General features: G+C 48.7%; 1 protein-coding gene across 2 annotated transcripts; it reads left to right on the plus strand.

The window, feature by feature from the left end:
* The first annotated feature begins 220 nt into the window (after nucleotides 1–220).
* On the plus strand, nucleotides 221–27,975 carry NAPRT (nicotinate phosphoribosyltransferase). Of its 2 annotated transcripts, XM_063299733.1 has the most exons (13): nucleotides 221–447; nucleotides 8,212–8,339; nucleotides 8,687–8,769; nucleotides 11,149–11,279; nucleotides 14,005–14,120; nucleotides 14,889–15,082; nucleotides 18,382–18,522; nucleotides 19,582–19,666; nucleotides 20,784–20,864; nucleotides 21,098–21,200; nucleotides 22,029–22,186; nucleotides 26,109–26,216; nucleotides 27,801–27,975. In XM_063299733.1, exons 1-13 carry the CDS (start codon nucleotides 222–224, stop codon nucleotides 27,861–27,863), a joined length of 1,617 nt encoding a protein of 538 aa, XP_063155803.1. In that variant the 5' UTR covers nucleotide 221; the 3' UTR covers nucleotides 27,864–27,975. The 2 variants fall into 2 exon arrangements, with proteins under 2 accessions (XP_063155803.1, XP_063155802.1); XM_063299732.1 differs by lacking the exon at nucleotides 27,801–27,975 and having other exon boundaries at nucleotides 26,109–26,713.
* The last annotated feature ends 4 nt before the right edge of the window (nucleotides 27,976–27,979 follow it).

Genomic DNA, 27,979 nt, shown 5'->3' on the forward strand with positions numbered 1-27,979 from the left:
CGGGGCTGGCGCGGGACCGCCCCGGGGGAGAGGGGCGCCGGCGGCCCCGCCACCCGCTCCGTGCCCAGGCGGCCGGCTCGGGCAGGCGCGGCCAGGAACCCGCGCGGGCGGGCAGCGCGGGGACCCCCCGGCGGGGCGGGGCGGGGCGGGGCGGCCGGCGGCCGGCGGGGCGGGGCTCCGTCCCGCGTGGACCGGCCGGGCAGAGGGCGGGCGCGCGGGCCATGGAGCCGGGCGGCGCGGCGGGGCGACGCGGCGGCTCGCTGGCGCTGCTGACCGACCTCTACCAGTTCACCATGGCGTACGGCTACTGGCGCGCCGGGCGGCACCGCGAGCCCGCCGCCTTCGAGCTCTTCTTCCGCCGCTGCCCCTTCCAGGGCGCCTTCGCCCTCGGCGCCGGCCTGGGCGACTGCCTGGCCTTCCTGCGCTCCTTCCGCTTCTCCCGGGCAGGTGAGGCGGCCGCGGCGGGGCGGGGCGGGCCTCGGGCGGGCGGGGGGCGCCCTCGGGGCCCCCCAGGTGGCTGCGGGCTCGGCGGGCGGCCCCCCGCGCCCCGGGGGGCGCCCGGCTGGGGACGCCCGCGCGCCCCCGGGGCGCTGGGCCTGCTGAGCCGCGGCGGCGCCGCCGTCGAGCCGGGCAGGGTCCCGCGTGGCGGAGGGGACGGGCGCGCCGGGCCCTCGCGCTGGAGGGAAGCCGCGGCCCCGACCGGAAGGCTGCCGCGCGGCGTGCGCCCGGTCCCTCGGCTCAGCCGCCCCCACGCGACGCACGTGCGCTCTCCTGGCCGCAGGGTGGCAGAGGTGCCCTTGCCGCCTCCCGGGGCTTCCCTGCCCGGCCTGCACCTGTGGCCTTTCCCCGTGGTCTCCCATCCGAGGGACTGGCCCGCTCGACCCGCGGAATGCCCGCGTTCACGTCCAGCCCAGCCGCCTGGCCGGGGACCCGCGGGGTGGGATTCTGCCGTTCTCCCCTTGAAGGGAGCGACCGGCTGCAAGGGAGAATCAGAACCAGGGATACTTGGCATTTTCTGCCCGCTGAAAGAATGCTGCCTTCTCTTCCGCTCTTCGGTGCCCGTCTTCTAGCTTCGCTCTCGGTCGTATCCAGGACCGGCTCTGGAGGAAGAGGGCCGCTGAAGCTGTGTCGGGGGAGCCCCAGTTCCTAGCGCACGTGCGCGTGGTCGTCACACCACCTTGCAACGTTCTGTAGGGACAGTTGGGGCAAACGCCGTAGCCGGTGCAAAGTGGCCGCGAAAATTCACCCCGCCGGCTGATGGCCGTCTTCTCCTCCTATCCGGCCCTTTCCTGGAGGTCCTGAATATCCTGGGTTTGGGGGCAACTTCAAAGGCCTGTGCATGTGGAGGGGAAAGGCAGACACTGCATGTGGCATTGGGTAAAGATGAAAAAAAGAATCATAGAAAGAGGCACTTAAACCAGTGTTTTTCAACTTTTGGTGACATTAAGATGGGTGGGCTTCAACTCCCAGAATTCTGGGAGTTGAAGCCCACCCATCTTAAAGTTGCCAAGGTTGAAAAACACATGAGTTAAACTGTTACAGACAAAAGTTGTTGGTTTGCTGTTTTAAGCAGAGCTGAAAGTTTCAACTTTATTACCATGTTACACTCTCTCTTTAGATCAAAGGGGGGAAAGTCTGCTGTGAAGACATTTTTAAAGAAAGTATTCCCTACAGTGCCATTTCCGCACACCTCAAATATCTTGGAATGAAATATGTGGGACATTGCTGTGTTTGCATCGTGATAAAATGTGTTTGTTTATGGAGTCCTTGGTGCTCTCTGAGCCTTGTTGCTTTCTTGCAGTCGTTTGTGTTTGTTTAGCTATGGCTTACTGAAGAAACCGCACATCTGGCTGGGATTGCAGGATACCATAAACCATGGTTTGCAAAGAATGGCTAGGTCTCAACCAGGGTTCTGTGGCACCCTAGGGTTCCACGAGAGATGACTAGGGGTTCCCTGGGACAGCACGATTTATTTAAAAAGAGTTTTTTTTTTAATTTCAAATGTGGGCAACTTCACATTAAAGAGTTAAGTTTCATTCTTTATTTTCAGTTTAAGAACACTCTGAATGCATCTATACAGGCCTGCCCATGAAATTAATATAATAATTTTGTAACTTCTGGTTTGTATTTGAGTGTGAATGTGCAGGGCTTCCCCGAGGCCTGAAGAATATTTCAAGGGTTCCTCCAGGGTGAAAAAGTTGAGAAAGGCTGGGCTAGATCCATGTGCTGAGCCTGTGGTTTAGAGTGCTGTGTGAATCCAGTTTCTGAGTTGCCTCTCAAATGACTTTATGGCATCATCATCTTCTCAAAAATCCATCTTTGCTTCTCTGTCGGTCCCTGGGGTATCAGCCAGGAGAATGCCTGCCTCCTGAAGGTTGGCAGGATCCAGATGCAGGAGGAGATGCCTGGCAAAAAATCTTTTAAAAATATTTAATTGTGTTGTATGGGCTTTTTTTTAGCGTCATGATGTTTTATTTCAATTTTCAAGGTACCTTTCATAAAATTCACAGATACCTTTTGACAAGGGAAGGGGCGTGGAAATTGGTTTGTGGAGCCTTCATCTTCATCTCTTACCACAAATTCACAGTGGGCACACACACACACACACACACACACACAGAGGGCAGGGCTGCCTTTGGAACTTGGTCTTCTTCTTGGAGACGTGAGACCTGCTTCTCCCACTTGTGCGGGTGGGGAGGCTCTGGTTCCTGATGCTTGGGACCCAGCTTGGTGGAGCCAGCCCACCCCAGGGGCACATCTTTGTACTCCAGATAAAAACGTAGGAGTTTGCGAGAACATGTAAGGGAATGTTCCTTGGGCCGATCTCCAGAGCTCCAGCCATTCTCCGCAGCACAGGATGATCTACCCAACGGTGGTTTTTATTAGAAATGAGCAGAATGGTGTGAGCTCTGCCCCCCACTGCCCGCACCCCCAACCTCAGGAATTTCCTGGGCCGAGGACAACCTGTTTGTGACCCTGGGAATTGAGGACAACCTGTTTGTGTCCCTCGGAATTGCAAGAGGCCTTCAAGAAGCAATTGAGTAGAAGGGCAAGTTGCTTTGTGCTTGTTCCTCTGTGCAAGTTCTACAGCCATTATAATGCTGCTGAATAAAGGACCACACTGGAAGGGAATTAAAAACATAAAAGAGTTTTCATCAGGGAAGGACATTGGCATCAAATTCCTAAAAGCCCCCCCCACTCAAAAAAAACTTCCATGGGCTGGTTCACAGTCATCCACTGTCAAATGGTAGGTTCCTGCATCCTGCTTTTCCCCCCCAAAGCCATCAAATTTCTTGTCCAGATTTTCTCTCTCTCAAGATGCTTCATCTGGCTTTGTGTCTCAAACTGTCCTTTTGGACTTAGAGCCAACGAAGGAGGAACATTTTCTGCATATTCTAGACTGTTTTCCTGTTCATCCACCTCTGTAGTTGTTTTTAAAAGCCTGCTCATGCTTACTCTTTTCAGCCATCTCTATTTCATCAAACCTTTATTCATGCTTTGTAATTTCACATCCGGTACTCGGGATTCAGCCTCAGCAATTGAACTGGACGTTGCAAGACTCCTGCCAGTTGTGCTGTGCAGAGTGTCTGGCATTTTTATTAACTCTCGGGCGTCCAAGCCAAGAGTTAGGCTAAGAAAGCATGGCCAGAGCGGTCTTTGGCTCCCCTAGGCTGCATTTCTCTGAAAGAACTAACTAAGGCGTTATCGTTGTTTGGGATTATACAACCAATGCCACCTTCCTGGTTTGGATTACAAATATAAATTAGTCAGTTTATTACTGTCTTAGGCCAGTACAATAAGTGTGTTCATGAGTGATCCATGACTTATAAATCTAAGGAATCAAGTGTGTGTGTAGTATGATTATTTTGATTACCTTCATAGCAGTTTCTAAGCTGTGCTGATGCAGTGTGAAGAGAAGGGGAAAAACTGGAATGCAAACAACCAGTGGTGAGAATATTTCCTTTATGAAGGAACTTTTAGCTGGGATGAGCTCCAGAACCTAAAGCATTTGATAACAGATTTATTGAGCTCTGACAGCAGCCAGACTCAAATAACTGAGTAAAGGAACCAGCAGTCAAGAAATACACTGCAGGCTTGCACTTTGGTAGAGCAGCCATGAAGATCTTGGAAAAGATATTCAGATGCCATGGTGTGTTTGCACCCACAAAAATCAGAATCGCACAAGCCGTGGTATTCCCTGTGACACTCTACGAAAGTGAAAGTTGGACTTTGAAGAAGGATAGGAGTAGTATTGATGCCTTCAACTTCGGTGTTGGAGAAGACTTGAACAGCCACGAAACAAGCCAATGGATCAGCAAACAAATCAGCCCAGAGTTCTCACTGGAGGCACAAATGAGCGGGCTCAAATTATCCTACTTCAGACACATTACGCGAAGACCCAGTTCCATAGAGAAGGCTGTAATGCTGGGAAAGGTGGAAGGAAAGAGAAGAAGGGGGTGACCAGCAACAAGCAAGGTGGATGGACTTGGTTGCAGTGGTGATGGGGGCACCGTAGGAAGGCCTGAAGGACCTGGTTAGGGATCGATCATCATGGAGAAAAATCTATGTGGTCACTAAGAGTTGACAACAACTTACGTGCCATCATCAACTGTTTTTTCTTCACCATCTTGGTTGATCTTTTCTGGCTATTTCTTTTTCTCTGTCAAGAGCCAGGGAAGTGGCCTTGAAGGAAGTATCAGAAACCATTATGTAACCATCATGTTAATGCTCCAGAAGTCCCTCAAGACCTGGCTGTGTCATCAGGCCTGGGGGTCCTAGGGGACTGGTGAGATCTTGAGGGAGCTCCATAACTGGGGTTAACATTTATTCTCTCTTGTGCCTTGTGGTTTTTAAATATTTTTTAATAATGACTGTTTTTATATATTTATTAATAATTGTTGTCTTCAGCAAAGGATTGTTACCTTGTCATGGTGCTGGAGCTTGAGCACCTCAATGATGCCATGAGCTAAACCGTGAAGGGCCACCCAAGATGGGAAGGTCATGACAGAGAGGTCAGACTAAATGCGATCCCTGGGGAAGGTAATGGCAACCCACCCCAGTATTCTTGCCAGGAAAACTAAATGGATCAGGCCAGATGTTACTTTCATCACAGGAGACCGGAATGCTAAGGTGGGCAGTCAAATGACACCTGGAATTACACGTAAGCATGGCCTGGGAGAACAAAACGAAGCAGGACATAGGCTGATAGGATTTTGCCAAGACAACTCACTCTGCATAACGAATACTCTCTTCCAACAACCTAAGAGATGGCTTTATACATGGACTTCATCAGATGGACAACACCGAAATCAGATTGACTACATCCTTTGCAGCCAAAGGTGGCGGTCATCTATACAGTCGGTAAAAACAAGACCCGGAGCTGAGTAGTTCAGATCACGAACTTCTTCTTGCACAATTTAGGATCAGACTAAAGAGCTTAGGGAAGACCCACAGATCAGCTAGATATGAGCTCACTAATATTCCTAAGGAATATGCAGTGGAGGTGAAGAATAGATTTCAGGGACTGGACTTAGTAGATAGGGTCCCGGAAGAACTCTGGACAGAAGTTCGCAGCATTGTTCAGGAGGAGGCGGCAAAACACACCCCAAAGAAAGAGAAAACCAAGAAGGCAAAATGGCTGTCTGCTGAGACACTAGAAGTAGCCCAAGAAAGAAGGAAAGCAAAAGGCAACGAGCATGGCCTGAGATGGTCTGAGGATCCCTGCCCTGGGCAGGGGGTTGGGCCAGACTCCAAGGTCCCTCCCAACCCTAGGATTCCATGATTCTGCGTAGCAGTTTTAAAAAGCATTCTATTCCTTCATGATGGCAAAATAAGAAGTAAGTTCATTTTCCCTTTTGGGCGATGTGTCTTCGTGCCATCGCAGGTCCAGGTTTGGAGTGACTCTCTTCCATACGAGGTGAACGATGGAGAGACACAGGTAAATCCCTCACTGTGACAGCCGTACCTGCTCTCTCCCCAACAGCTGGGTGTTAGCTTGCCTGGAGGTGTTGCAACAGGGAGTCTTGTGGGGACACAAATCCTTGGCTGCTGATGTTGCCTTGGCTATCCTTCCCAGTCTCTCTGTTGCACGCGCGCACACAGACACCCACACGTCACGGAGAGAGTGGGGTGGAAAAGCAGACCTTGAGAATGAAAGGCTGTTGAGGCTGTTTTGGATTAGCGTGCACCTCAGCGTGTTTTGAGTGTTTCTGCATACGGTTATGTTTATGTGGTTTGGGTGGCCGGCTTTCCTTTTTTTTTTTTTTTTAGGAATCTATCTAATTAGCGTGGGTGTTCCCGTAAGATCTTTTTTTAAGGAGGAAAGCTTTCAGGCAGGACAAAAACGGTCTGGAACAAACCAGTCTTCAGGAGGAAGCTGAGCCCATCAAGGGTGTGTAGGCAGGAGAATGAAAGGTGACTTCAGGCAGAACGAGAAGATGGATCGTGAAGAAACCAGAGCATCAAAGACACAGGAGCTTAAGCTTTCTATAAATCCGTTTTCTTAGACAAAAAGTATAAAGCGTCTTCCCAGAAAGTCCCATTTTTCTAAGTTCAGACAAGAAAGAAAGAGGTTGCCCATGTCTGACTTTCCATCTATCAGGGACAATCCCTGGATTTGGGGCAGAAAAGATCCCCCTTGTTATTATCTAATCCATCCTTTCCCAACTTTTTGACCCAGGAGGAACCCTTGAAATATTTTTCGGGCCTCGAGGAACCCCTGCACATTCAGGCTCAAATATAGGCTGGAAGTTGCAAAATCACTGTATTTGTTTCATGGGTAGGCCTGTATAGATGCACTAACAGTGCTCTTAAACTAAAAATAAAGAATGAAACTTACCTCTTTAACGTGGAGTTGCCTGAATTTGAAATAATTTTTTTAATAAATCATGATCTCCCAGGGACCCCCTAGTGACCTCTTGTGGAACCCTGGCTGAGAAACCCTGATCTAATCCTTTTAACAATGTCAGGGATGGGATCTAGGATCACGGAAAAAGCTTGTGCTTAAAAGCTGAAAGCTGAAAAGCTCAGCTCATTTACCGTTCAGAGTGACAAAGCAATTTGATTCTGGTTTTTCAGAAAGGAAGAGGGAATAAGTGAAGGACAGGAGGACAGAACTTGAAGTCCCTAGATGTCTCCCAATTGCCTTCTTCTTGCAGCCCTCCAGGTTCCCCTCTGGCTGCATTGCTAAAATTGGAGGTGCCAGGTCCTGCAATGTGGGGTTGCTGTTGTGTGTGCCGCTCAGGTACAAAATGAACCACATTGCAGGGTGACTGTACAAATGGTTTGGGAGAGGAAAACCTCAGCCTTGACTAAGAGCAGGAGATGGTCCCATCCGTCTTTCTCTCTCCCCACTTGCCGAATCAGTGAAGAGCAGCCTTCAGCCCCTGGGAGAGGAGATGTGGGCTGTGCTTCCCGTACTCAGTGGTCCTGATTGCCGAGAATCGGTTGATTACAGCAGGGTAAAAACTCTAATCAATCTGTCTGGATGATGGGAACCATAGAGAAACTCTACCTGGGAGGTCCCCTTGGATATGGAAGGCAGTTCTACAACGCGAGATCCATGTGCAGGATGGAACAAGCCGCATTTGTGGTCATTAGTAACCTCTTCATTTGCCAGTTCTGTATAGTAACTCCTATAAAGATTGATTAGAGTTTTTACCCTGCTGTAATCAACCGATTCTTGGCAATAATGACAAAGTATCAATGTAAAATAACTTAAATGACAGTAACAATAACAGGAAGTAATAGTAGTCATGGTGATGATGTTCCTAAGAGGCACAATAAATCAAATCAAGAAAATGTTCTCCGGAATAATTGTTTTCCGTAGCCTCCTGAAGAATAGTTGGGAGACGGTGAGACTGATTGCAGGGATGCCGTCCCAGCATAACGGTGCTGTCACAGAGGAGTGGGGCTCCCTTCACGCCCAGAAACGGGAGACCACCAGTAGCCATTCCCAGTAGGACCTAATAAATATCCTTTATTGCCTGGACTTTAGTCAACACTCCATAGGGAATATGCTGTTAGGAGCAATGCCTGGCACACAATATTGAAAGAAGTGCTGGCTTACACAACAGCTGAACTGCTAGTGAATTCTTTTTGGTTGAAAACAGTGTTTTTTATTTTTCCCCCTTGGACTTTTCTATGTCCTTCCCAGTCTTAAAAACTTTCCCCAGTGTCTTTAATTTCTCACTTTACCTTCCTTTGTTTCAGATATCGAGTACCTCAAGTCTGTCCTTCCTGTTACCACTGAGGAAGCCTTCTTTGAATACTTGCACACAGTCGACGCCTCTGAAGTTTCCATCTCGTCTGCTCCGGAGGGGTCCGTTGTCTTTTCCAGGGTGGGTGCCTGAAAGTGCAGCTTCTGGCAATGTTCATCTGGGAAGGGGCAATGCAGATGAGCTCAGAACATCAACCTCTGTTCTGGGCAACGAGCATGGTGGCATCTTCGGACCTCATTTTTCCTGGGAAGGAAGGAAGGAGCTATTGCTGATTTAACTAACCACAGTTTCTTTAACTAATAGGACTGTGTCTTCTAAACTCCATTCCAAGGAGCCTTCTGGTTAAACGGCACAGCCTTGTTGAGATTGGTGCATGTGTCTAATGTCCCGGCAAAAATAACAGATCTTGAGCAGTTGCGAGGAAGCTGACCTCGTGCCTCACTTCTCTTCCCTGATTCTTTTCCCAGGTGCCATTACTTCAGGTGAGAGGCCCCTTGTTGGTGGTCCAACTTATGGAGACCACCCTGCTGTGCCTGGTGAACTATGCTAGGTGAGTCTGTGTGAGGAGTGACGGAGGTTTGGTGGGTTCACATTCACAACAAGGTCCTTGTATTGATCTAAAGTCATGTGTAGAACAGATCTGAAACCTTTCAAGTTCAAAATGACTGGTTTTGAATTTGAAATACCGCAGCTGTTCTCACCATTCTGGAAATCTTTCAGTGTTATGACACTGCGTATGTCTTTTCCTGGGAAATTTAAAATTCCCCTCAGGTGGGTTTGAGATTGATACTTGAAGGCTAACTGGGGAAAGATAACAAATCCCCCCTTCAAAAAAAGTGTCCATGTCATGAGTAAGGATGGCGAGCAGGGGGCTCCCATCCAGGCTGTAAAGCGCATGCGTAGCACTGAGGAATTAGGTGGCCATTCGAAGAGACACAGATCGGGACCGCCTTAACCTTTGGGGTTTATATGTCTGGGTTTTTCCCATACTTCTTCAGTTTGTTAGGATTTTCTGTTATGTAGCAGTAATAAAACACTAGAGACCTATTCCCTGTCTCAGCGTGGTTCCTGGCTGTTAGGACAGTCCACGTCAGGAAGAGTTTACCTATGTTTTGAAGAATCAGTAAATTAAAGGAAAAATTAGAGAAGCTAATTTGTTTTATGCAAAAAAAAAAAAAAAAGGTGAAAGGTCCCCTGTGCAAGCACTGAGTCACATCTGACCCTTTGGGGGGATGCCACTTTCACGATGTTTTCTTGGCAGACTATAGAGCGGGGTGGTTGGCCATTGCTGTACTTGGAATATATTCATTTATTTGTGCAAACATAAATGTACATACAATCAGCTTATTAAATGTATCAAGGCAACATTAAAAGGCATCAGGGCTATACATTATTCCTCTCTTTTAGGAGGGTTGATCTGAAACTTAATCTTACTGATCTAGCATCAGCCTTTATAGAATTAAATGGAGGCTCTTGCCTGCCTGCCTGCCTGCCTGCCTGCAGCTAATTATTTGCTACTAAGAGTTAATTTACTCTGATACTAAAGGAAAAATGTCAGCAGTTAATTCAATTTGTGACATAGCTTTTAGTTTTCCACTTGTGAAAATAATGTATTCTCAGTGCTCATGGCAGTTCCTTTGATTTCACCCTGGTTATGGAGTCCTGGGTGCTCTCTGAGCTTGGCTGTTGGCTTGCAGACGTTTCATTACCCGACTAGGTAACATCATCAGTGCGAGAGAGGGTGGTGGTTGCTGCCTTTTTATATACCTTAGCTAGCAGTGTTGGTGGGGTGTGGTTTTCTCCTTGGGAATTCCTAGGGAATTCCTGGAGGCTTGGTATTCAGACAAATCAGCCATCAGTAGACACAGAGATAAACCACATTTACACACGGTTCAAAAGAGACAATTAAAAAAACTAAGAAGGAAACCAAAAGGCCAGAACACATCCTGTCCAGCAGCCAACACCCGGATAATTAGGGATTAATCCCAGACACAATAAAAAAAAACAATACCCCAATCAAGGAACTTCCATGGAGAAAACTGCACCCCCACCAGTACTGGCAGGGCGAGCTGCTGTATATAAACAGAGTGGAGAGATTGGAGAGAGAGGGATTTCAAGAGAGTACTGTGAGTTGTTCACGTAGCACGCCCGCGGCTTCCAGAGAGTAAGCAGAGCAGACAGCTTACTCTCTTGCAATCTCTTCCTCTCCAGTCTCTCTGCTCTGCAAGGAGGGAAAGGCACAGGACAATGTTTACTGACTGTAATGGTGATCATGTGACTGAGGGACACTGCAAAAGTTGTAAATGGTCATAAATGGGCCGTAAAGTGATTTTTTTAGCACCGTCATAACTTTGAATGGTTGCTAAACGAGTGGTTGGTAAGTGGACTACCTGTAAGCTATTGAGGATGGCACAAACCATATATATGTTTTGTTAAGAAGATGCCTGCTTTAATTCCATTACAGTCTAGTAGGTCTGCATAGGCCTGTTCTTTGTGGCCCCTAAATGACCCCAGATGAGAAGGGTGGGAAAATGAACTAAGCAGGGCACCCTGTTTCAGAGTGTTGTCGGTGTGCCAGTTCATGCTAGTTTTGCCATGGCTTTCTTCTTCTGTTTTGGTGAGACTAGATTCAGGATGTAAAGCGGCCGTATGTGTGGATTTGCATGGGATATTTTTTGGGAGAAATGCTAGCTAGGCAACCCGTTAGGATCACCAGGCTCTGTAAATGCTGTTTAAAAGGGTAGGCGGTGAATTATTTTATGCTGGGGCTAGCCAAATGTTGGCAATGCTTTAGGATGCGCCATTAAAAGAAAAAGAAAACTGAAGCTAGTCCTAGCAGTGCCCTTAATTGCATTAATGCTCTGTAACGGGTGGGTTGCAGGGTCATATGGTAAATAGTTAATGCTCAGCTTGGACTTTTCTTCTGCAGTCTGGTGGCTACAAACGCTGCCCGGTTCCGACTTGCAGCAGGTCCAGACAAGAAGCTGATGGAGATGGGATTGCGTCGGGCTCAGGGACTGGACGGAGGCCTCTCCGCGTCCAAGTATTCCTACGTGGGGGGTAGGTCCAGTTTGTGACTCTCCTCTTGCAGGCTACTGTGTGAAGCCTGATGTCAGCCCCACTAGGAAACCAGACCAAGACATCAACTCCACAGGAAGGCTAAAACTACAGGTAGTCCTTGCTTAACGACCACAGTCGGGACCAGAATTTTAGTCACTAAGCGATGCAATCATTAAGCAGATCCAACCCAATTGTACAGCAATTTTCTGTGGTGCTCATTAAGCAAAACGCTTGGTTCTCCATTGATTTTGCTTGCTGGAAGCCGGCTGGGGAGGTCAAAATGGTGATCCCGTGACCCCAGGATGCTGCAATAGTCATAAATGCGAACCAGTTGCCAAGCGCCTGAATCGTGATCACAGGGACGCTGCAACCGTTGTAAGTGCAAGGACCGGTTGTAAGTCAGGTTTTAGTGCCATTGTAAGTCAAACTGTGCGGCAACAAAATACATCCCAAAGAAAGAGAAAACCAAGAAGGCAAAGTGGCTGTCTGCTGAGACACTAGAAGTAGCCCAAGAAAGAAGGAGAGCAAAAGGCAACAGTGCTAGGGGGAGATATGCCCAATTAAATGCAAAATTCCAGAGGTTAGCCAGAAGAGATAAGGAATTGTTTTTAAACAAGCAATGCGCGGAAGTGGAAGAAGACAATGGAATAGGAAGGACAAGAGACCTCTTCCAGAAAATTAGAAACATTGGAGGTAAATTCCAGGCCAAAATGGGTATGATCAAAAACAAAGATGGCAAGGACCTAACAGAAGAAGAAGAGATCAAGAAAAGGTGGCAAGAATATACAGAAGACCTGTATAGGAAGGATCACAATATCGGGGATAGCTTTGACGGTGTGGTCAGTGAGCTAGAGCCAGACATCCTGAAGAGTGAGGTTGAGTGGGCCTTAAGAAGATTGCTAATAACAAGGCAGCAGGAGACGATGGCATCCCAGCTGAACTGTTCAAAATCTTGCGAGATGATGCGGTCAAGGTACTGCATGCTATATGCCAGCAAATTTGGAAAACACAGGAATGGCCATCAGATTGGAAAAAATCAACTTATATCCCCATACCAAAAAAGGGAAACACTAAAGAATGTTCAAACTATCGAACAGTGGCACTCATTTCACACGCCAGTAAGGTAATGCTCAAGATCCTGCAAGGTAGACTTCAGCAATTCATGGAGCAAGAATTGCCAGATGTACAAGCTGGGTTTAGAAAAGGCAGAGGAACTAGGGACCAAATTGCCAATATCTGCTGGATAATGGAAAAAGCCAGGGAGTTTCAGAAAAACATCTATTTCTGTTTTATTGACTATTCTAAAGCCTTTGACTGTGTGGACCATAACAAATTGTGGCAAGTTCTTAGCGGTATGGGGATACCAAGTCATCTTGTCTGCCTCCTGAAGAATCTGTATAACGACCAAGTAGCAACAGTAAGAACAGACCACGGAACAACGGACTGGTTGAAGATTGGGAAAGGAGTACGGCAGGGCTGTATACTCTCACCCTACCTATTCAACTTGTACGCAGAACACATCATGCGACATGCTGGGCTTGAGGAATCCAAGGCTGGAGTTAAAATTGCTGGAAGAAACATTAAGAATCTCAGATATGCAGATGATACCACTTTGATGGCTGAAAGCGAAGAGGAACTGAGGAGCCTTATGATGAAGGTGAAAGAAGAAAGTGCAAAAGCTGGCTTGCAGCTAAACCTGAAAAAAACCAAGATTATGGCCACCAGCTTGATTGATAACTGGCAAATAGAGGGAGAAAATGTAGAGGCAGTAACAGACTTTGTATTTCTAGGTGCGAAGATTACTGCAGATGCTGACTGCAGAGACATTACACTGACAACAAAGGTCCACATAGTTAAAGCAATGGTGTTCCCCGTAGTAACATATGGCTGCGAGAGCTGGACCATAAGGAAGGCTGAGAGAAGGAAGATCGATGCTTTGGAACTGTGGTGTTGGAGGAAAATCCTGAGAGTGCCTTGGACTGCAAGAAGATCAAACCAGTCCATCCTCCAGGAAATAAAGCCAGACTGCTCCCTTGAGGGAATGATAACAAAGGCAAAACTGAAATACTTTGGCCACATAATGAGAAGACAGGACACCCTGGAGAAGATGCTGATGCTAGGGAGAGTGGAGGACAAGAGGAAGAGGGGCCGACCAAGGGCAAGGTGGATGGATGATATTCTAGAGGTGACGGACTCATCTCTGGGGGAGCTGGGGGTGTTGACGACCGACAGGAAGCTCTGGCGTGGGCTGGTCCATGAAGTCACGAAGAGTTGGAAGCGACTAAACGAATAAACAACAACAAAAGTCAAACTGTTGCTAAACAAGTGGTCGTTAAGTGAGGATTACCTGTACTGTTATTGAGATTGGGTGTAATAATTGTCTGTAATAACAGAATCTTGCCAGTCTGCTTGTGTTGTTTTCTTGTGATCATTTTGACAATATTGCCCCCTTCAAAATACCAGTGGGGGGGCATTCAAGGGCCCCCACCTTATTCATGTCAGATTTCCACTAGCCATCTCTAATCCAAGGGGTTCTGCAGAATAGTAGCTAAGACAGATCCATGGATGCTCTGTCTAAACTGTCTGTGCTGGCTGGCTGTCCATGCTGGCTGGGGAATTCTGGGAGTTGAAGTTCACCCATCTTAAAGTGGCCAAGGTTGAGAAACACTGGGCTAAACCGATGAAGCTCATCTCCTTGTGTCTTCCTGCAATTACCCTTTTCCAGGTTTTGATTTTACCAGCAACGTCCTCGCTGGGAAACTCTACGGGATTCCTGCACAGGGAACGTTGGCTCATTCCTACGTGTCCTCTTTTACCTCCGTGGATGATGTAAACCCACGGGTGAGTATTCAGGGTGGCAAGAGAAGTTCCCAGAAAGAAGTTCCCAGAAAGACCTCTGTGGTTAAACTGCTTGAAAGTGGTTCCCTTTATTGTCCTTTAAGAACCGTTTTGTCCTGCCTTCGGAAGGTGATTCTCACAAGAAGCTAAAAGGTGGGTTAACAAAACGCTATTGCTGTATTTCCATAATGTTCTGTAGTCCAGTGAATGGGCTCCATGACCAGTTAGTTTGATGGCTCGTTCTCACAACTTGTTAATGCATCAGCTGGGTGCCTGCAACATGCCACAGACCCACTCTTACATGCATTGTTGGGCTCTTCAGCCCAGCCTGATTTCCAGCTAGATGCAAAGTAGAACAAGAAGACTAATTAGTTCACGAATGACTGTTGCCTCCCTTGATAATGAAAGGTGGGTGAGAAGGTAGAAATTCAGTTGTTGTCTGTGCTGGGAGAAACTGAGGTTCCTCCGTGGATCTAAAGACCATTGGAGACAGAGATAGACAATATCCTTGGGCAAGGAGTTCTACAGTCTGGGAGCCATTCCTGTGAAGGTCCTGTCTTAGAGATAGACACATAGACCAGGACTTTTATGAAAGGTCAGAGCAAGCAGCCAGAAAGTCCTATAAGCCGACGGTCCAATCCGTCTTCCAAGAAGCGTCTGCGGAAGGTCCCTTCTGAGCAATGGCCAAGAAATCCCAGATCCCAAGATGGCGGCTGAAGTAGTAGAGCTGGTTGAGAAGAGGTTGGGCAGTCTCTTTCTTTCCCCCAGTAGAGCCTGCTGCCCCTGACTGGGGAGGAGCCCGTGGACTTTCCAACCTTAGTGGAGAAGTGGTTAACCCAAGTGTGCCAATTACTCCATGTCCCGCTGGAGAGGGTGAGTGGCGGAGAGCGGGCGGCCTTCATGTCCTACGCCATTGCCTACCCACACAACTTCCAAGGGCTGGTGGACACCTACTGCGTCATGAGGTAAGAAAAGAGAAGGCTGAAAACCCCACTTTTAGTTGGAATCTGTGCGGCTGCGATTTTGGGTGGGGCTGGCCTGATATCTTTGTCTGGGCTCAGATGCTAAGCCGTGACAGGGCTGTCAGGCCTTGGATGGGAGACCATTAAGGAATCCTGAAGGCCAGAGCAACATCTAGAAGAAGGCAGTGGGAGGACACCCATGAAGTCACTGGGCATCAGGTTTAACTTGAAGATCTTGAGAGGAATAAATTTCTCATAGAAATTGAATTGATAGGATTCCTTAGGGCAACTACTTACTGGAAGGTCTTCCATATATGCTTATTTGAATCTGGAATTGCTCACAGACCCCTGTTGTAAATCCATCAGGACCTCCCATGTAAATACTCTATAATCATTTAAATCCTTTTAAAAAAAACCTCTCACCTTGTTTTTTTTAAAACAGCACAGGAGGGGAGCTGTGTTAGTCTACTGTAGCCAAAAATCAAAAAGAGTGGGAGCACCTTTTAAGAAAAGTTATTATAAGGCAGAAGCATTTGTGAATACTGTCTTTTATTCTTATAAACAGATGTTGGTATTCATGCATCAATATTTAAATCCCCTCCCACAACTAGATTTTCACATCCAAATTTCTCCAAACATTTTTTTTTGGGGGGTATAAAATCAATTTGATTTTGATTTAGGGCATAAATGGAGGCCAGTGTTACCGTTGTATTATCAAACTTCTCTTTGTAAGAATGTTTTTGATCCATTTTTTTAGTTGGGTTCTCTGTATCTAGTTTTAGGACTTGTGTGGAGGAACAGATCACGGTTTAGGTCATACTGATGCAGGAATATGGAAAATTCAAAAGGGTTCGCCAACTTTTAAGCACCGCTGTAATTGAAATAGCCACTCCCCTGGATTGATTAGTACCTTCAGCAAAAAATGGTTTCTCAAAATATTTATCCTTAAGCAATCCTGACTTGTATGTTTCCTGCAATGTACCTATGGAGGGATTAAAGAACCTTATATATTTGCTGATTCTAGCTCTTTTTACTGAATCTCCCTATCGTCTAATATTTAAAGTTACTATTTTACATTGTTCAGTCATTTCAACTTCCTATTCCTCCAAGGTACATTTTGCTTCCCTAAGTAAAATATTAGCACAACCTCTATGAAACACAAATCCATCTTTTGAGCAAGCAGACAGCTCAATGGGCTGGAGTAGAGTTTAGAGAAATCGTTTAACTTAATCCCCCCTTTTTTCTGCACCCTCCTTTCTCCATCCCATCCCCCTAATTCCCAGCCCCATATCGCCCCCCCAGGCCCTCTTAGACTGAATGTGAAAAGTGCTCAGAGTCTAAAATGGGGTGTGTGTGCAGTACTGAACTCTTATTTCCCCCATCCTCAGCCAGGGCTACGCCTCTTAAATATCTACACGTTTAATCGTTGTTTTACATCTATATCTATCCTAGTAGTCTTCAGGGTTTCAAATGCTTGTTTTAAGTATTAATATTTCTTTCCTTTCCCTTCCCTTTTTAAAATAATAATGCCTAATTCCTTACTATGTTTTCCAACTCCATGTATCTTCTCCTCGGTGTTCTCCAAGGTCATTTTCTGATCAGTTTTCATGGGGATTTCTCTTTAACTCAAGAGTTCGTTTTGGAGAGAGTACTGTGGAAATAATCTGCTTTCCTTGAGATTTGAAGACGATTAGCTTAAATGGAGCGCCCCCCCCCATTTTGTCTTATTCCTTGTTTCATAACGTCTTCAGTAAGAGGTTTGAAATCTCTCCTTCTTTGTAAACTGGTTGGACTTACATCCTGGAAAAGATACGTCCTACCTTTCCCCGTGTTATTTCCTCCAGCTCATGAGCCTCATTCACGATCTCTCACCGGAGTGTTGACGAATCTTAAAATAATGTCGTGTGATCTTTGTATTCCTGTCAGCCGAGGATTGCCTATTCTGTGGGCACGCTCCTCGGTTCCCAGTAAATGGTGCTTCTGGCAGGGGTTCATAATTGCTTAGTCATTCTTTTCTGTGTTCTCCCGAAGACCTGAAATCCTTAAATTGTTCCTTCCCTTTCTCCCTTGAACCTCAGCCAAGTCCAATTTCATGTTCACGGTACCTTTTTGAATTGTTCCGGTCTCTCTCCCATTTTTTACAGCAGTGTCGTAAGGCTTGCTAGCTGTCTGAGCGGCCTCTGAAATCTGTCCAGTCATACCCTAATTAATTTTATCCCATACTAATTCTAATTCCTGCTTCAGCTGTTCCATTGATGGATGAATTATTTGTTCAACATCCTGATTTCAGCCAGAGCTATATTTTGTTTTCAGTCACGCTCTTTGGAGCCTGCCATATTTTCAGATTGTATGCCTACTCTTAGTCCGGGCTGTTGTATTTTCTTGTCGTGTTTTTAACTGTTTTAACTGTATTTTTTGATGTTGAAAGCCACCCAGAGTCTTTCGGAAATGATAATAATAATAATAATAATAATAATAATAATAATAATAATATTGCAACACCTGGAGACAGCAGAAGAGAAGAGAAAGAGCTGGAGAAAATCACAAAATACAAAGACTTGCAAATAGAAGTATAACAACTATAACCAAAGAAAGGAAAGGTAGTCCCAATAGTAATAGGATCCTTGGGTGCCCTTCAAAAACATCTGGAGCACCCCTTGAAGACCATCGGCACTGATGAAATCACCACCAGTCAGTTGCAAAAGGCAGCTGTACTTGGAACAGCTTCCATCCTGTGACGATGCCTTTAATATTATTAAACAACATCTGGCTATCTCAGGTTCTTGGGAAGGACACGATAGGTGGACAAAAATGCCAACCCCAGTCTAAACATCTGGCTGACTGATCAAAAATAATCCACTGTTTCATTGCTAGAGAGGGCTACCATTTCAAGGCCCTCTGAATCTTCCATATGCACCTTTATTCCTTTACCTCTTTGGGAAGTTCCTTCCCTGGACGTTTCTGCTAATTATTCTTATCAGCCAATCAAGTTTTTAACCAAAATTGAATGGCAAAGATATTACTATAGCTGGTTCAGGAGGGGGGCTCCAACTCAGCATGCCATTATTCCCCCCTGAGTAGCCACCGTACCCATGCCATTGAAACATGCTGATCCCCCTTTTATTTCTCAGGGACACTAAGACATAAAAGGAGGGATCAGGGGCTTAAACAGGGATCTCTGTTAGCCAAAGGACTTCCAAAAGACCTTAAGGGAGTAAAGGAGAAATAAAGACTGGCCCCATCGCTAAGTCCCAAGGCATTACCCCCTTCTGGTAGCCTGACTGATGCTTTGATATTCCCAGGAGCGGCATCCCCAACTTCTGTGCCGTCGCCCTCGCGCTGAACAAGCTGGGGTACCGAGCCATCGGGGTCCGCCTGGACAGTGGGGACCTGGCCAAGCAGTCTGTGGAGATCCGGCATGTGTTTCGGACCTGCAGCAAGCAGTGAGTCTGGTGGGGTTGGGCTGCCTCCTGGGTTGGGCTGTGCACATGTAGGCCTGGGGGTCGTAGTGGCAGGGAGAGATCTCCCCCAGGCTGATCTTTACTTCCCCAGCTCAAACTAAACCTTCCCTTTAATCCAAGACAGGTCAACCGTTTTCTGGCCTGAGGGCTGCAGTTTCCCTCCCTCCCTCCCCTGCCTGCCAAGCTTGCAGATGGTGTGGCTGGTGACATTGTGCCATCCCCTGGAGACTGAGATGTCCAGACCTTGTCTTGTTGATTTTGGGCGTGGAGGGAGGAGAACTTACGGGAAGAAGGGACACTCAGTTGCTCCTGAAAAGCCAACTAGCCAGATTTCTTTTGGTTCCCAGTTTTGTTTCCCCAAAGCACCCCTCTCTCTCACCCTGATTTCTGTCCACCTGAGGTCAGCCTTTGTTCAGGGTGGGGATCTTCAAGAAGCAGATAATAGCCTGTTGCAGGTCCACCCCCCAGGCTGGTGGAGAAATGTGGGTAGAAACCCTGTCCTGCCACCTGGAGGGCCTGGATTCATTCATTCATTCATTCATTCATTCATTCATTCATTCATTCATTCATTCAATTTATATAGCCGCCCATCTCAGACCAGTGACTCTGGGCAGAGAGGAACAGGCTCTGACTGAATCCCTCCGAGGCAGAGCAGCAGGTCATCCAGAAGACCCCTGACTTGGGGTCATGCGGACCTTGACTCTTGGTGGGTGGTGCTGATTGCCTACCCTCTGGGGTTCCTTCTGGATTGCCCCGCTCCTGCTGGAAGAGCAGATCGCCTGTGGCCGGGACGGCCTTTGCTTGGTTTGGCTGGCATGTGATTTGCACTTCGCAGCCTTGCCCGAAACGGCCACTTGAGCTTTTATCCCCTTCCGTCTGGATTGTTGCAGTTCGCTTGACAAGAGGCTGCCCTTGAAGACTGCCCAGAAGCTTAGCCGGTGCAAAAGGTGTTGCCCCGTGTGCTCGCTGGGCAGTCTGGTTATAGCTGGGTTACACCACTGCTTAGCCGTTAGCCCCTTAACCCCGTGTCTTCCCTTCCAGCTTCCACATCCCTTGGTTTGAAGCGATACCCATCACCGTAAGCAATGATGTCAGCGAACAGAGCTTGGAAGAATTGTCTCGAGAGGTGAGGATATGCTTGGGCATCTCGGCATGGGGTGGGGTAATATTTTAGGACACTGGCTAAAGCTTTCTAATCCTTTTCAGCGAGGAACAAAGAGAGAAGGAGGATCATTAGCATTGCACTGTTGTTGTAAAGGTCTGCAGCAGTCAGAATTCCTCCTGTTCTATTCCCCTGTCCTGTTTTTTTTAACTGACATAGCCCCTCCAGCTGAAGAGAGATTAATACATATGCTGATACGGCTCTTCAAATGTTCAAATTGTACATTGCCTTATGTACACCAAGTGCGTTTCCTAAATTTGCATCGTACGCCGAATCATCTTCTCACCAAGTTGGCTGGGTTTGCACAAGGCTCTGAATCCCCCCAGAAGACTAAGTTTAAAATTGACCCAGTTTAGAGTGTTGTAAAAGTGCAGCTGCTGGGTTTTTTTTTTTTTTTTTGTTTAACCTGTCTGGAAATACAGCTGATGTATACTAGCCATGTTGTGCAAAATGATTAAGCTTGTATCTGGACCTCATGCATGGTGGAAGTTATGCAGGATGTTGTTGCTGTTTTCAATGATTATATAATATTTCTTTTAGTTGTTTTAATTTTTAATAGTTTTTATTTATATGAGTTTTGTTTTTTGTTATTTTAACTTGTGAGCTGCCCAGAGTTACTCAATTTTCATCATAACTTGGACGAAATAAATACATGAAAAAAATCTAACAATGTAATTATTAAAAGCCACATGCCAATGCGTAAGCACAGGAGGAAGTGATTTTTTCCAAAGAAGGGTCTGGTGGGGAAGATGGGGCCCAGTACAGAGTGGAGTACTGTGTATTTTAGCAGCAGAAGAAATACTACTGTGGTGACCGTGGTGCCGTGTGATACAAATAGTGCATCTGAGGAACTATCAGAACAATCCAGATTATCACCCCATATTTATATTATTATCTCCATACTGCCAATGGGTGGAGAGGAAGACTGAGGCTACTCACTGAGTGGAGGGTTGAAGCCTGGAAAGGAAACTGTCTTTTAAGGTTCAGAAGTCCCTGATTTGAGTGACAGTGTGAGATTTTATGATAAATCTGTAGACCTAGGTTCAGGAGTTACCCTTTGGTCTTGCTGTGCTCCTCGCAGGGCAATGAAATCAATATGATTGGCGTTGGGACCCACCTGGTGACGTGTCCTCTTCAGACGACCTTAGGCTGTGTCTACAAGGTGACTGTTCCCCCCACCTGGGAAGAACAACATTTTGGCTTGCTGTAAAGGAGGAGACGCTATTCAGACGTTCCTTTCATGTCGGCAAAAGCCAGATCCATGCTCTGAGGCAGCCTTTGCAGGCCATGAACTCTGCTTTGGGGCAGGGGAGAAGGGTAAATCTCTAGGGCTTCTGATTCTGATGAGGTTCGGCCTTGCCACCTTTAACTTGTTGCATTTTGCTCCATTCTTAGCTGGTCGAAGTCAACGGCTCTCCAAGGCTGAAGGTGACTGAAGACCCAGAGAAGACAACCTTGCCCGGAAGGAAAGTGGTCTACAGACTTTGGGATGCTGCAGGTGAGCTTGGTGATTGCCTTGGACCGTACCAAACTGCCTGATGCTTTCCGAACCTCTTGGCCTACCCAACCTCTGGGATCTACAAAGGAAGATAACTTTTCTAGGCAGAGACGTTCAATACTTGATTTAAGTGGAGGTCAGTGTGGAGGTACTGTGACTATCTGTGCCCCACCAGGTAGTGGAGTGGAGAAGCCATATGGTGTACTGAGCACCCCCAGTGACTTGGGCACCATCTAGAACCTGAATCCTTCCATCCATACTTGCATAGATATGGACCTGTCATGCTTCCAGAAGGCAGAAAGAGAATTAGAAATGGTAAGCAAACAAACTGTAAGATAAGGAAAAAGAGCCCATAGATGTTGACCTTCAACCCCATCATGGTCATGGTCAGTCGAGGCTTTCACATGATGCTTTTTGGTAAGATAGAGAAGGTGTAGGCTCAGTCACCACTGTAGTTGCACCTGTTCCCCATGCAGCGTTTTTTGCCCATGGTAAGGACAGTCCCATCAATTTGGGGTAGGAAATCACAGGAGCAACCCAAGCTCAGTTGTTCTCCAAGTATGGCCACATGATTCCATGCAAGCTGGAATCTCTGAGAGACCTACACAGATCCTAAATGGGCTGTGCTTTATTCATGGAAGTCCTGGGCATCAGTGTTCCTTAGCCTCAATGACAGCGGGACTGCCTTTGAAGGCTATCTGCTGGGAGACTTGTGGGCTTCCTTGGGCAGCTGGTTGGCCACTGGGAGACCAGGCTGCTGGACGAGATGGGCCCGGGATCTGATCCAGCAAGGCACTGCTTATGAGCTTACATCTTCTGGCTCTGCAGGATTCCCATGTATGGATCTCATGGCACTGGAGGAAGAGTCAGCTCCTGAGGCTGGCCAAGAGGTTGAGTTTTGGCCTCTAGGAGGAACTGAGAAGGCTGGGAAATTGATTCCTGCTGCAGTAGAAATCCTTCACCGCGTCTACTTCAAAGATGGAGAGGTGAGGTGGTCAACTCCCTTTTGCCATCTGCTGTACATTGGGAATCACACTGTCCTACAGCAGAAAATCTCAGGGCTTCTCCAGGTGTGATGGAAAATGGTCCCAAATGGGGGAGAAATACAAGATCTTCCTTTGGAAGCCAAGAGATCTTTTGCTTCAAATTCAGACAGCGAGCTAAAACATTCTTTAATCTGATACTGCAGCTGGAACGTTTATTTATTTATCATATTTTTATCACCGCCTATCTCCCCCACACGGGGGACTCTGGGCGGTTCACAATAAAGCAGTTTAAAAGTCAATAAAGTAAGAAATAATATCATTCATCCATAAATATCAATATCAATAAATAAACATAACATATAATAAAATCCAAGTAATGGCAGATCTAATTCCACCCAAAGGGGAACAAGACCGGCCTCGGCAGGACTAGGGAGCCCACCAACCCCAGGAGTGGCTCTTCCTCTCCCCACTCCGGGCATGGTGACAAAGCCTGGTCTTCAGCCGTTTCCTGAAGTCCAAAAGAGAGGAGGCCAACCTCACCTCCGGGGGAAGGGTGTTCCAAAGGGCGGGAGCTGCTGCACAGAAGGCCCGCTTCCTGGACCCCGCCAGATGGAGCTGTCTTGCGGACAGGGTCCGTAGCATGCCCTCTCTGCGTGACCAGGTGGAACGGGCTGATGAAACAGGGATGAGACGGTCCCTCCGATAGCCTGGCCCCATGCCATGTAGGGCTTTAAAGGTGATAGCCAACACCTTGAATTGGACCCGGAAGCAGACTGAGACCCAGCGCAGCTCACGAAGCAAAGGTGTTCTATGTGCTGACCTAGGGGCACCAAAAATGGCCCACGCAGCTGCATTTTGGACCAGCTGTAGCTTCTGGATGCTCTTCAAGGGTAGCCCCATGTAGAGCGCATTACAGTAGTCTATATGGGAGATGACCAGGGCATGAGTGATTGTTCGGAGGGCTTCTCGGTCCAGGAAGGGGCGTAACTGGCGCACAACCCGAAGTTGCGCAAAGGCCCTCCTGGCCACGGCTGCCACCTGCTCCTTGAGCAGGAGTTGTGAGTCCAAGAGGACCCCCAAGTTACACACCGGATCGATCTGGGGCAGTGCCACCCCATCCAGAACTAAAGATGACAAGTTCCTAGCACGCAAGGTGCCAATAATCCACAGCCACTCCGTCTTACCAGGGTTCAGTCGAAGCCTGTTGTTCCCCATCCAGGCCCCCACAGCCCCCAGGCACCTGGAGAGGGTGGTCACGGCATCACTTAAATCACCCAGGATGGAGATGTATAATTGAGTATCATCAGCATATTGATGATACCTCATCCCGTGGTGACGGATGATCTCACCCAGCGGTTTCATGTAGATGTTGAAGAGGAGCAGTGAGAGAACAGAACCCTGTGGCACCCCACAAAGGAGGGTCGAGGGTTGGATCTCTCCTCTCCTATCACCACCAATTGGGATCAGCCCTGGAGGAAGGAGGTGAACCAGCGCAGAACTATGCCGCCCACCCCCAACTCCCTGAGCCGCCCCAAAAGGATACTATGGTCGATGGTAACGAAAGCTGCTGAGAGGTCAAGGAGAGCCAGGATGGATGCACTGCCTCCATCCCGCCCCCGCCAGAGATCGTCCATAAGTGCGACCAATGCCGTTTCCGTCCCATAACCGGGCCTGAAACCTGACTGAAAGGGGTCTAGATAATCCGCTTCCTCCAGGATCCTCTGGAGCTGCAGTGCCACCACCTTCGCAACCACCTTCCCCATAAAGGGGAGGTGGGAGACTGGACGAAAATTGTCCGGCACGGTAGGGTCCAGCGATGGTTTCTTGAGGCGTACCAACGCCTCCTTAAAGGCCTCCAGAAACACCCCCTCCTGCAGGGATGTATTTACCATCGACTGGGCCCAACCACACGTCCCCTCCCGAGCTGCCTTCACCAGCCAGGCGGGACATCAGTCTAATTGACAGGTGGTGGTATTTACAGTCTGGAGGATCCTGTCCACTTCCTCAGGTCCAACAGGATCAAACTGTTCCCAGATAACTGGGTAAGTACATTCCCCAGGCATCTCTGCAGACCATGTCTCACGCTTGGAGTCCAACATGGAACGAATCCGAGTGATTTTATCCTGCAGATGCTCCGAAAACTCCTCAGCACGGCCCTGTAGATGATTTTCCGGGTCCCCTTTCCCCAACAGGGATCGGGTGATCCTAAACAGGGCTGCTGGGCGGCATTCTGCGGATGCAATAAGAGCGGAGAAATATTGACGTTTCACCGCTCTTACCGCCACAAGGTAGGCCTTAATCGAGGCTCTAGCTTGTGTCCGGTCAGGTTCGGCCCTCGTCTTTCTCCAGCGGCGCTCCAGGCGTCTCTTAATCCTCTTCAGAACCCTCAACTCCTCCGTAAACCACGGGGAGTGTCGGGCTCAGTGGGATAAGAGAGGCCGCACAAGTGCAATCCTTTCCAAGGCGCTAGCTGCTTCCCTATTCCAGGCTGCAGCCAGGGTCTCCGCTGGACCATGCAGCAGATCACCGGGTATAACCCCCAGCTCCTTCTGGAACCCAGCCAGGTCCATCAGTCACTGGGGGCGGACCAGTCGAATGGCTCCTGCCTCCCTGCGGAGGGGGGCGGCAGAAGAGAATCTCAAGGCCACCAGGGCATGATCCGACCATGACAAAGGGGAAAGATGTAATTTCCCCCTCAGATCATCTTGCCACTGCTCTGACAAGAAAACTAAGTCCGGGGTGCGGCCACTGTCTCGAGTCGGGTCCCGAATAATCTGAGTCAGGCCCGTGGCCGCCATGGTGGCCATGAACTCCCAAGCTGCCTCCGAGGCTCGCCCCAAGGCCCGCCTGCTCAGGCAGGGAGGTTGCCACGCAGCAGGGAGGCTGGTACAGCAGCAACATTCCCAACTGCTCTCGGGCACCCAACTTGAAGAACGGTCTCACAACCAGCTACTTGTGGAGCAGCACCCCTGAAGGCCACTAGGGACTCTGATGATAACTGCCACCCCTCCCCTGCCCCACCACCTCGGCTGGTGCCACACCTGAAACCCGACGGGGCACATCTCCGACAAAGCCACTCCCCCTTCTGGGCTCAGCCAGGCTTCGGTCATACACGCCAGGTCTGCCCCCTCCTCTGTGATCAAGGCACATATGAGGGGGGCCTTGTTGTTAACTGACCTGGCATTAAGAAGCAGCAGCCGGAGGCCAGGGCCCCCATGAGTCTGCTGTCCAGGGCCTGGGTTTAAGCACGGGGGGTCGGAACACACTACAGGTAATAAACACCTGGGGCGTCTTCCTCTATGATGACTCACCCCCCAGCTTCCGTCAACTCTAGATCGGTACCAACAGTACAACTTTCTGTCCTTTAAGCAGTCCTGATTACAACCCTAGTCTTCTGCAGGAAGGGGACTGCCATACCAGCCAACCCTTGGAACAGCCAGGTTTTCTTGAATGCAACGGGGTTGGTGCTGAGGTGACCTCAGGTGGGGCCCTGTTCCAAAGAAGAAGGGCAGTCACAGAAAAGGCATGTCCTCATGGTCCCTGCTGATAATGGGACTTGGCGCCCCTCCTGTACTAGTTCCTGTTGGATAGGGAGATGGTCCCTCAAGCATGCCAGTACTGGGCCATGTAGGGCTTTAGAAGTGACAATCTACTCCTTGAATTGCACCTAGAAGCCAACAGGAAACCCGTACAGCTCTCACAGATGCCGTGACACGCAGACGGATTGTGAAGAACCCATCGCTTCTCCAGCTGCTGCATTCTGGACCAGTAGTAGCTTCCATGCGGTCTTCAAGGGCAGCTCTAAGTAGAGGGAATTACAGTAGTAGTAGAACACATCTGGAGGACACAAGGTTAAGATAGGCTGCTTTAGGACAACCTTTGTTTGATGTTCCTCTTCTCTTTCTGCTTTTCTCACCCCAAGATTTGCCAGTCCCTTCCCAGCCTCATGGAGATCAAGGCTCATGCGCAGACATCATTGGATAAGCTTAGTCCCGCCCATAAGAGGCTGCAGGATCCAGAGGCCTACCAGGTACAGGTGTTGGTGAGAAACTGTGGACCAGTTTCTGGCCCTTTTAAATCCCATTTTGTTCAGACAGGGTATATTAAAAGGGTATAGAAAGAAATGCCTCTAATATTGGACTAGTGAGCATAAAATAGACCAAGGAGAGATGGAATTGGGGGTCTGATCTCTTATATGGGTAGTCCTTGATTTATGACCATTGATCTAGAGGAAGAATTGGCAAGGTGTTTTGGACAAAAGTCCCGGTGGTCCTTACCATAAAGTAGCTGGGGTGGGTGTCACACTTGTGGAGGTTCCTCCACAGCACTCAGGAATGGATTCTTGAGATGGTTAATTCGGGAACACCAACTGTTTTTATCATATGCGCAGCTGTCACACCTGGCTTGTACCCCTTTGGTCCACTCCACACTGTAGCTCCCACAGCAACTGTCCCCATAAGCCAGTATGGGATTGACAAGACTGGGAGAACCCCCTCCCCACAGCCCTAGGCTGGACATGCAACCTGCTGGCCTGCAGGCTGAGGTTCTTGCCAGAAGCAGACCTGGAAACTGCACCTGTCTGGCGAGGGGGGGCTTCCCCAAACACAAGACTAGGCTGTCAAGCCCCACCTGGCTGGGCAGGATTGAGGAAGGAAGACTGCCCCCCCCCCCGATTTCAGGAAAGGGTCTTTCCTGGAGTAAATTCAGAATCTTCGAACCTGCAAGAGGGATTTCCAACCTCCTTTGCAATGATTCCATTAAGGTGGGTCTCTTCTTCCCAGGTTTCTGGCCACCCAAGCTGGCTTGCCATTCATGAGATCAGCTGTCAGCAGGCTGTCCTCGTCTCCTGTTTTTTGGGGTCTCCTCTTCCAATCCCTCCCAGCCTCCCATCAGCCCTCTGGGAAGCAGTTCAATCTGCTTCCCCCGAGATGGTCCTGCCCTTTTATCTGGATTCTTCTCCCCATCCTGGACCTTTGGGGGTCCTTCCATGAGGCCGGCCTTGCTTATCCTTGGTTCTTCCTTGGATCCCGACTTTGGCATGGCTTGTCCTGGGGCGCCCCCCACTCTTCCCAAGGACCAGTCTCTGGCCCTCCCACCTTTCCAGATAAAGTCCTACCCCATTGCCCTCCGCCCAGGTCAGCTTCTGGGGGTCTGTTTCCATCTGATGCGCACAACCCCAAGCAGATCACATTGTGGTCCTCCGGCCCACCTGCACTTCTCTCAAGCCCCAACCCTGCTTAACTGGGCCGCAACGTGCAGCGCTGCCCCTTCATTTCCTGTCTTTAGAAGAGAAGCGTGGCCCCTCCGGCTACCGGGCTTCCCTAAGCAGAGTTCTGAATCGGGCGATTGTGATTTGCTTTGGCCTCCTAGGTTCTCACGGCAGTGTGGGGTGGGGGTCGTAGTCCAGACCCCCTAATTGGGCACTTCTAGGGCAGCACTACTTTTCTTGATGGCAGGGAGTTGCCTGCGTCCCTTCGGAGCCCAGCTGCCTGATAGCCGTCCACCAGGAGCAGAGGGGCCGGCCCCCACCTGCAGGTCAGGCGTGTTACCTTGGAAGTCCCGCCTTCTCCCCTCAACCCCCCCCTCACCGAGTGCTGCTCTGCTTCAATCTCAGGTGGCTGTGACAGAAAAACTCTACCTGCTCCTCACCGACCTGCAGAAGGACAACAGCCCCTGAAGGTGGCCTCTGAGCATCACTCCTGTACCGTGCACTGGAACCAACCGGTGGCTGCTGTGGGGATGCGCAGCCTTTCCCATCCATGCTCAGGACCAGACATGTCCCCCGTGTGGTGG

The sequence above is a fragment of the Candoia aspera genome, chromosome 3, assembly GCF_035149785.1.
Source record: "Candoia aspera isolate rCanAsp1 chromosome 3, rCanAsp1.hap2, whole genome shotgun sequence".
NCBI classification, from domain to species: domain Eukaryota; kingdom Metazoa; phylum Chordata; class Lepidosauria; order Squamata; family Boidae; genus Candoia; species Candoia aspera.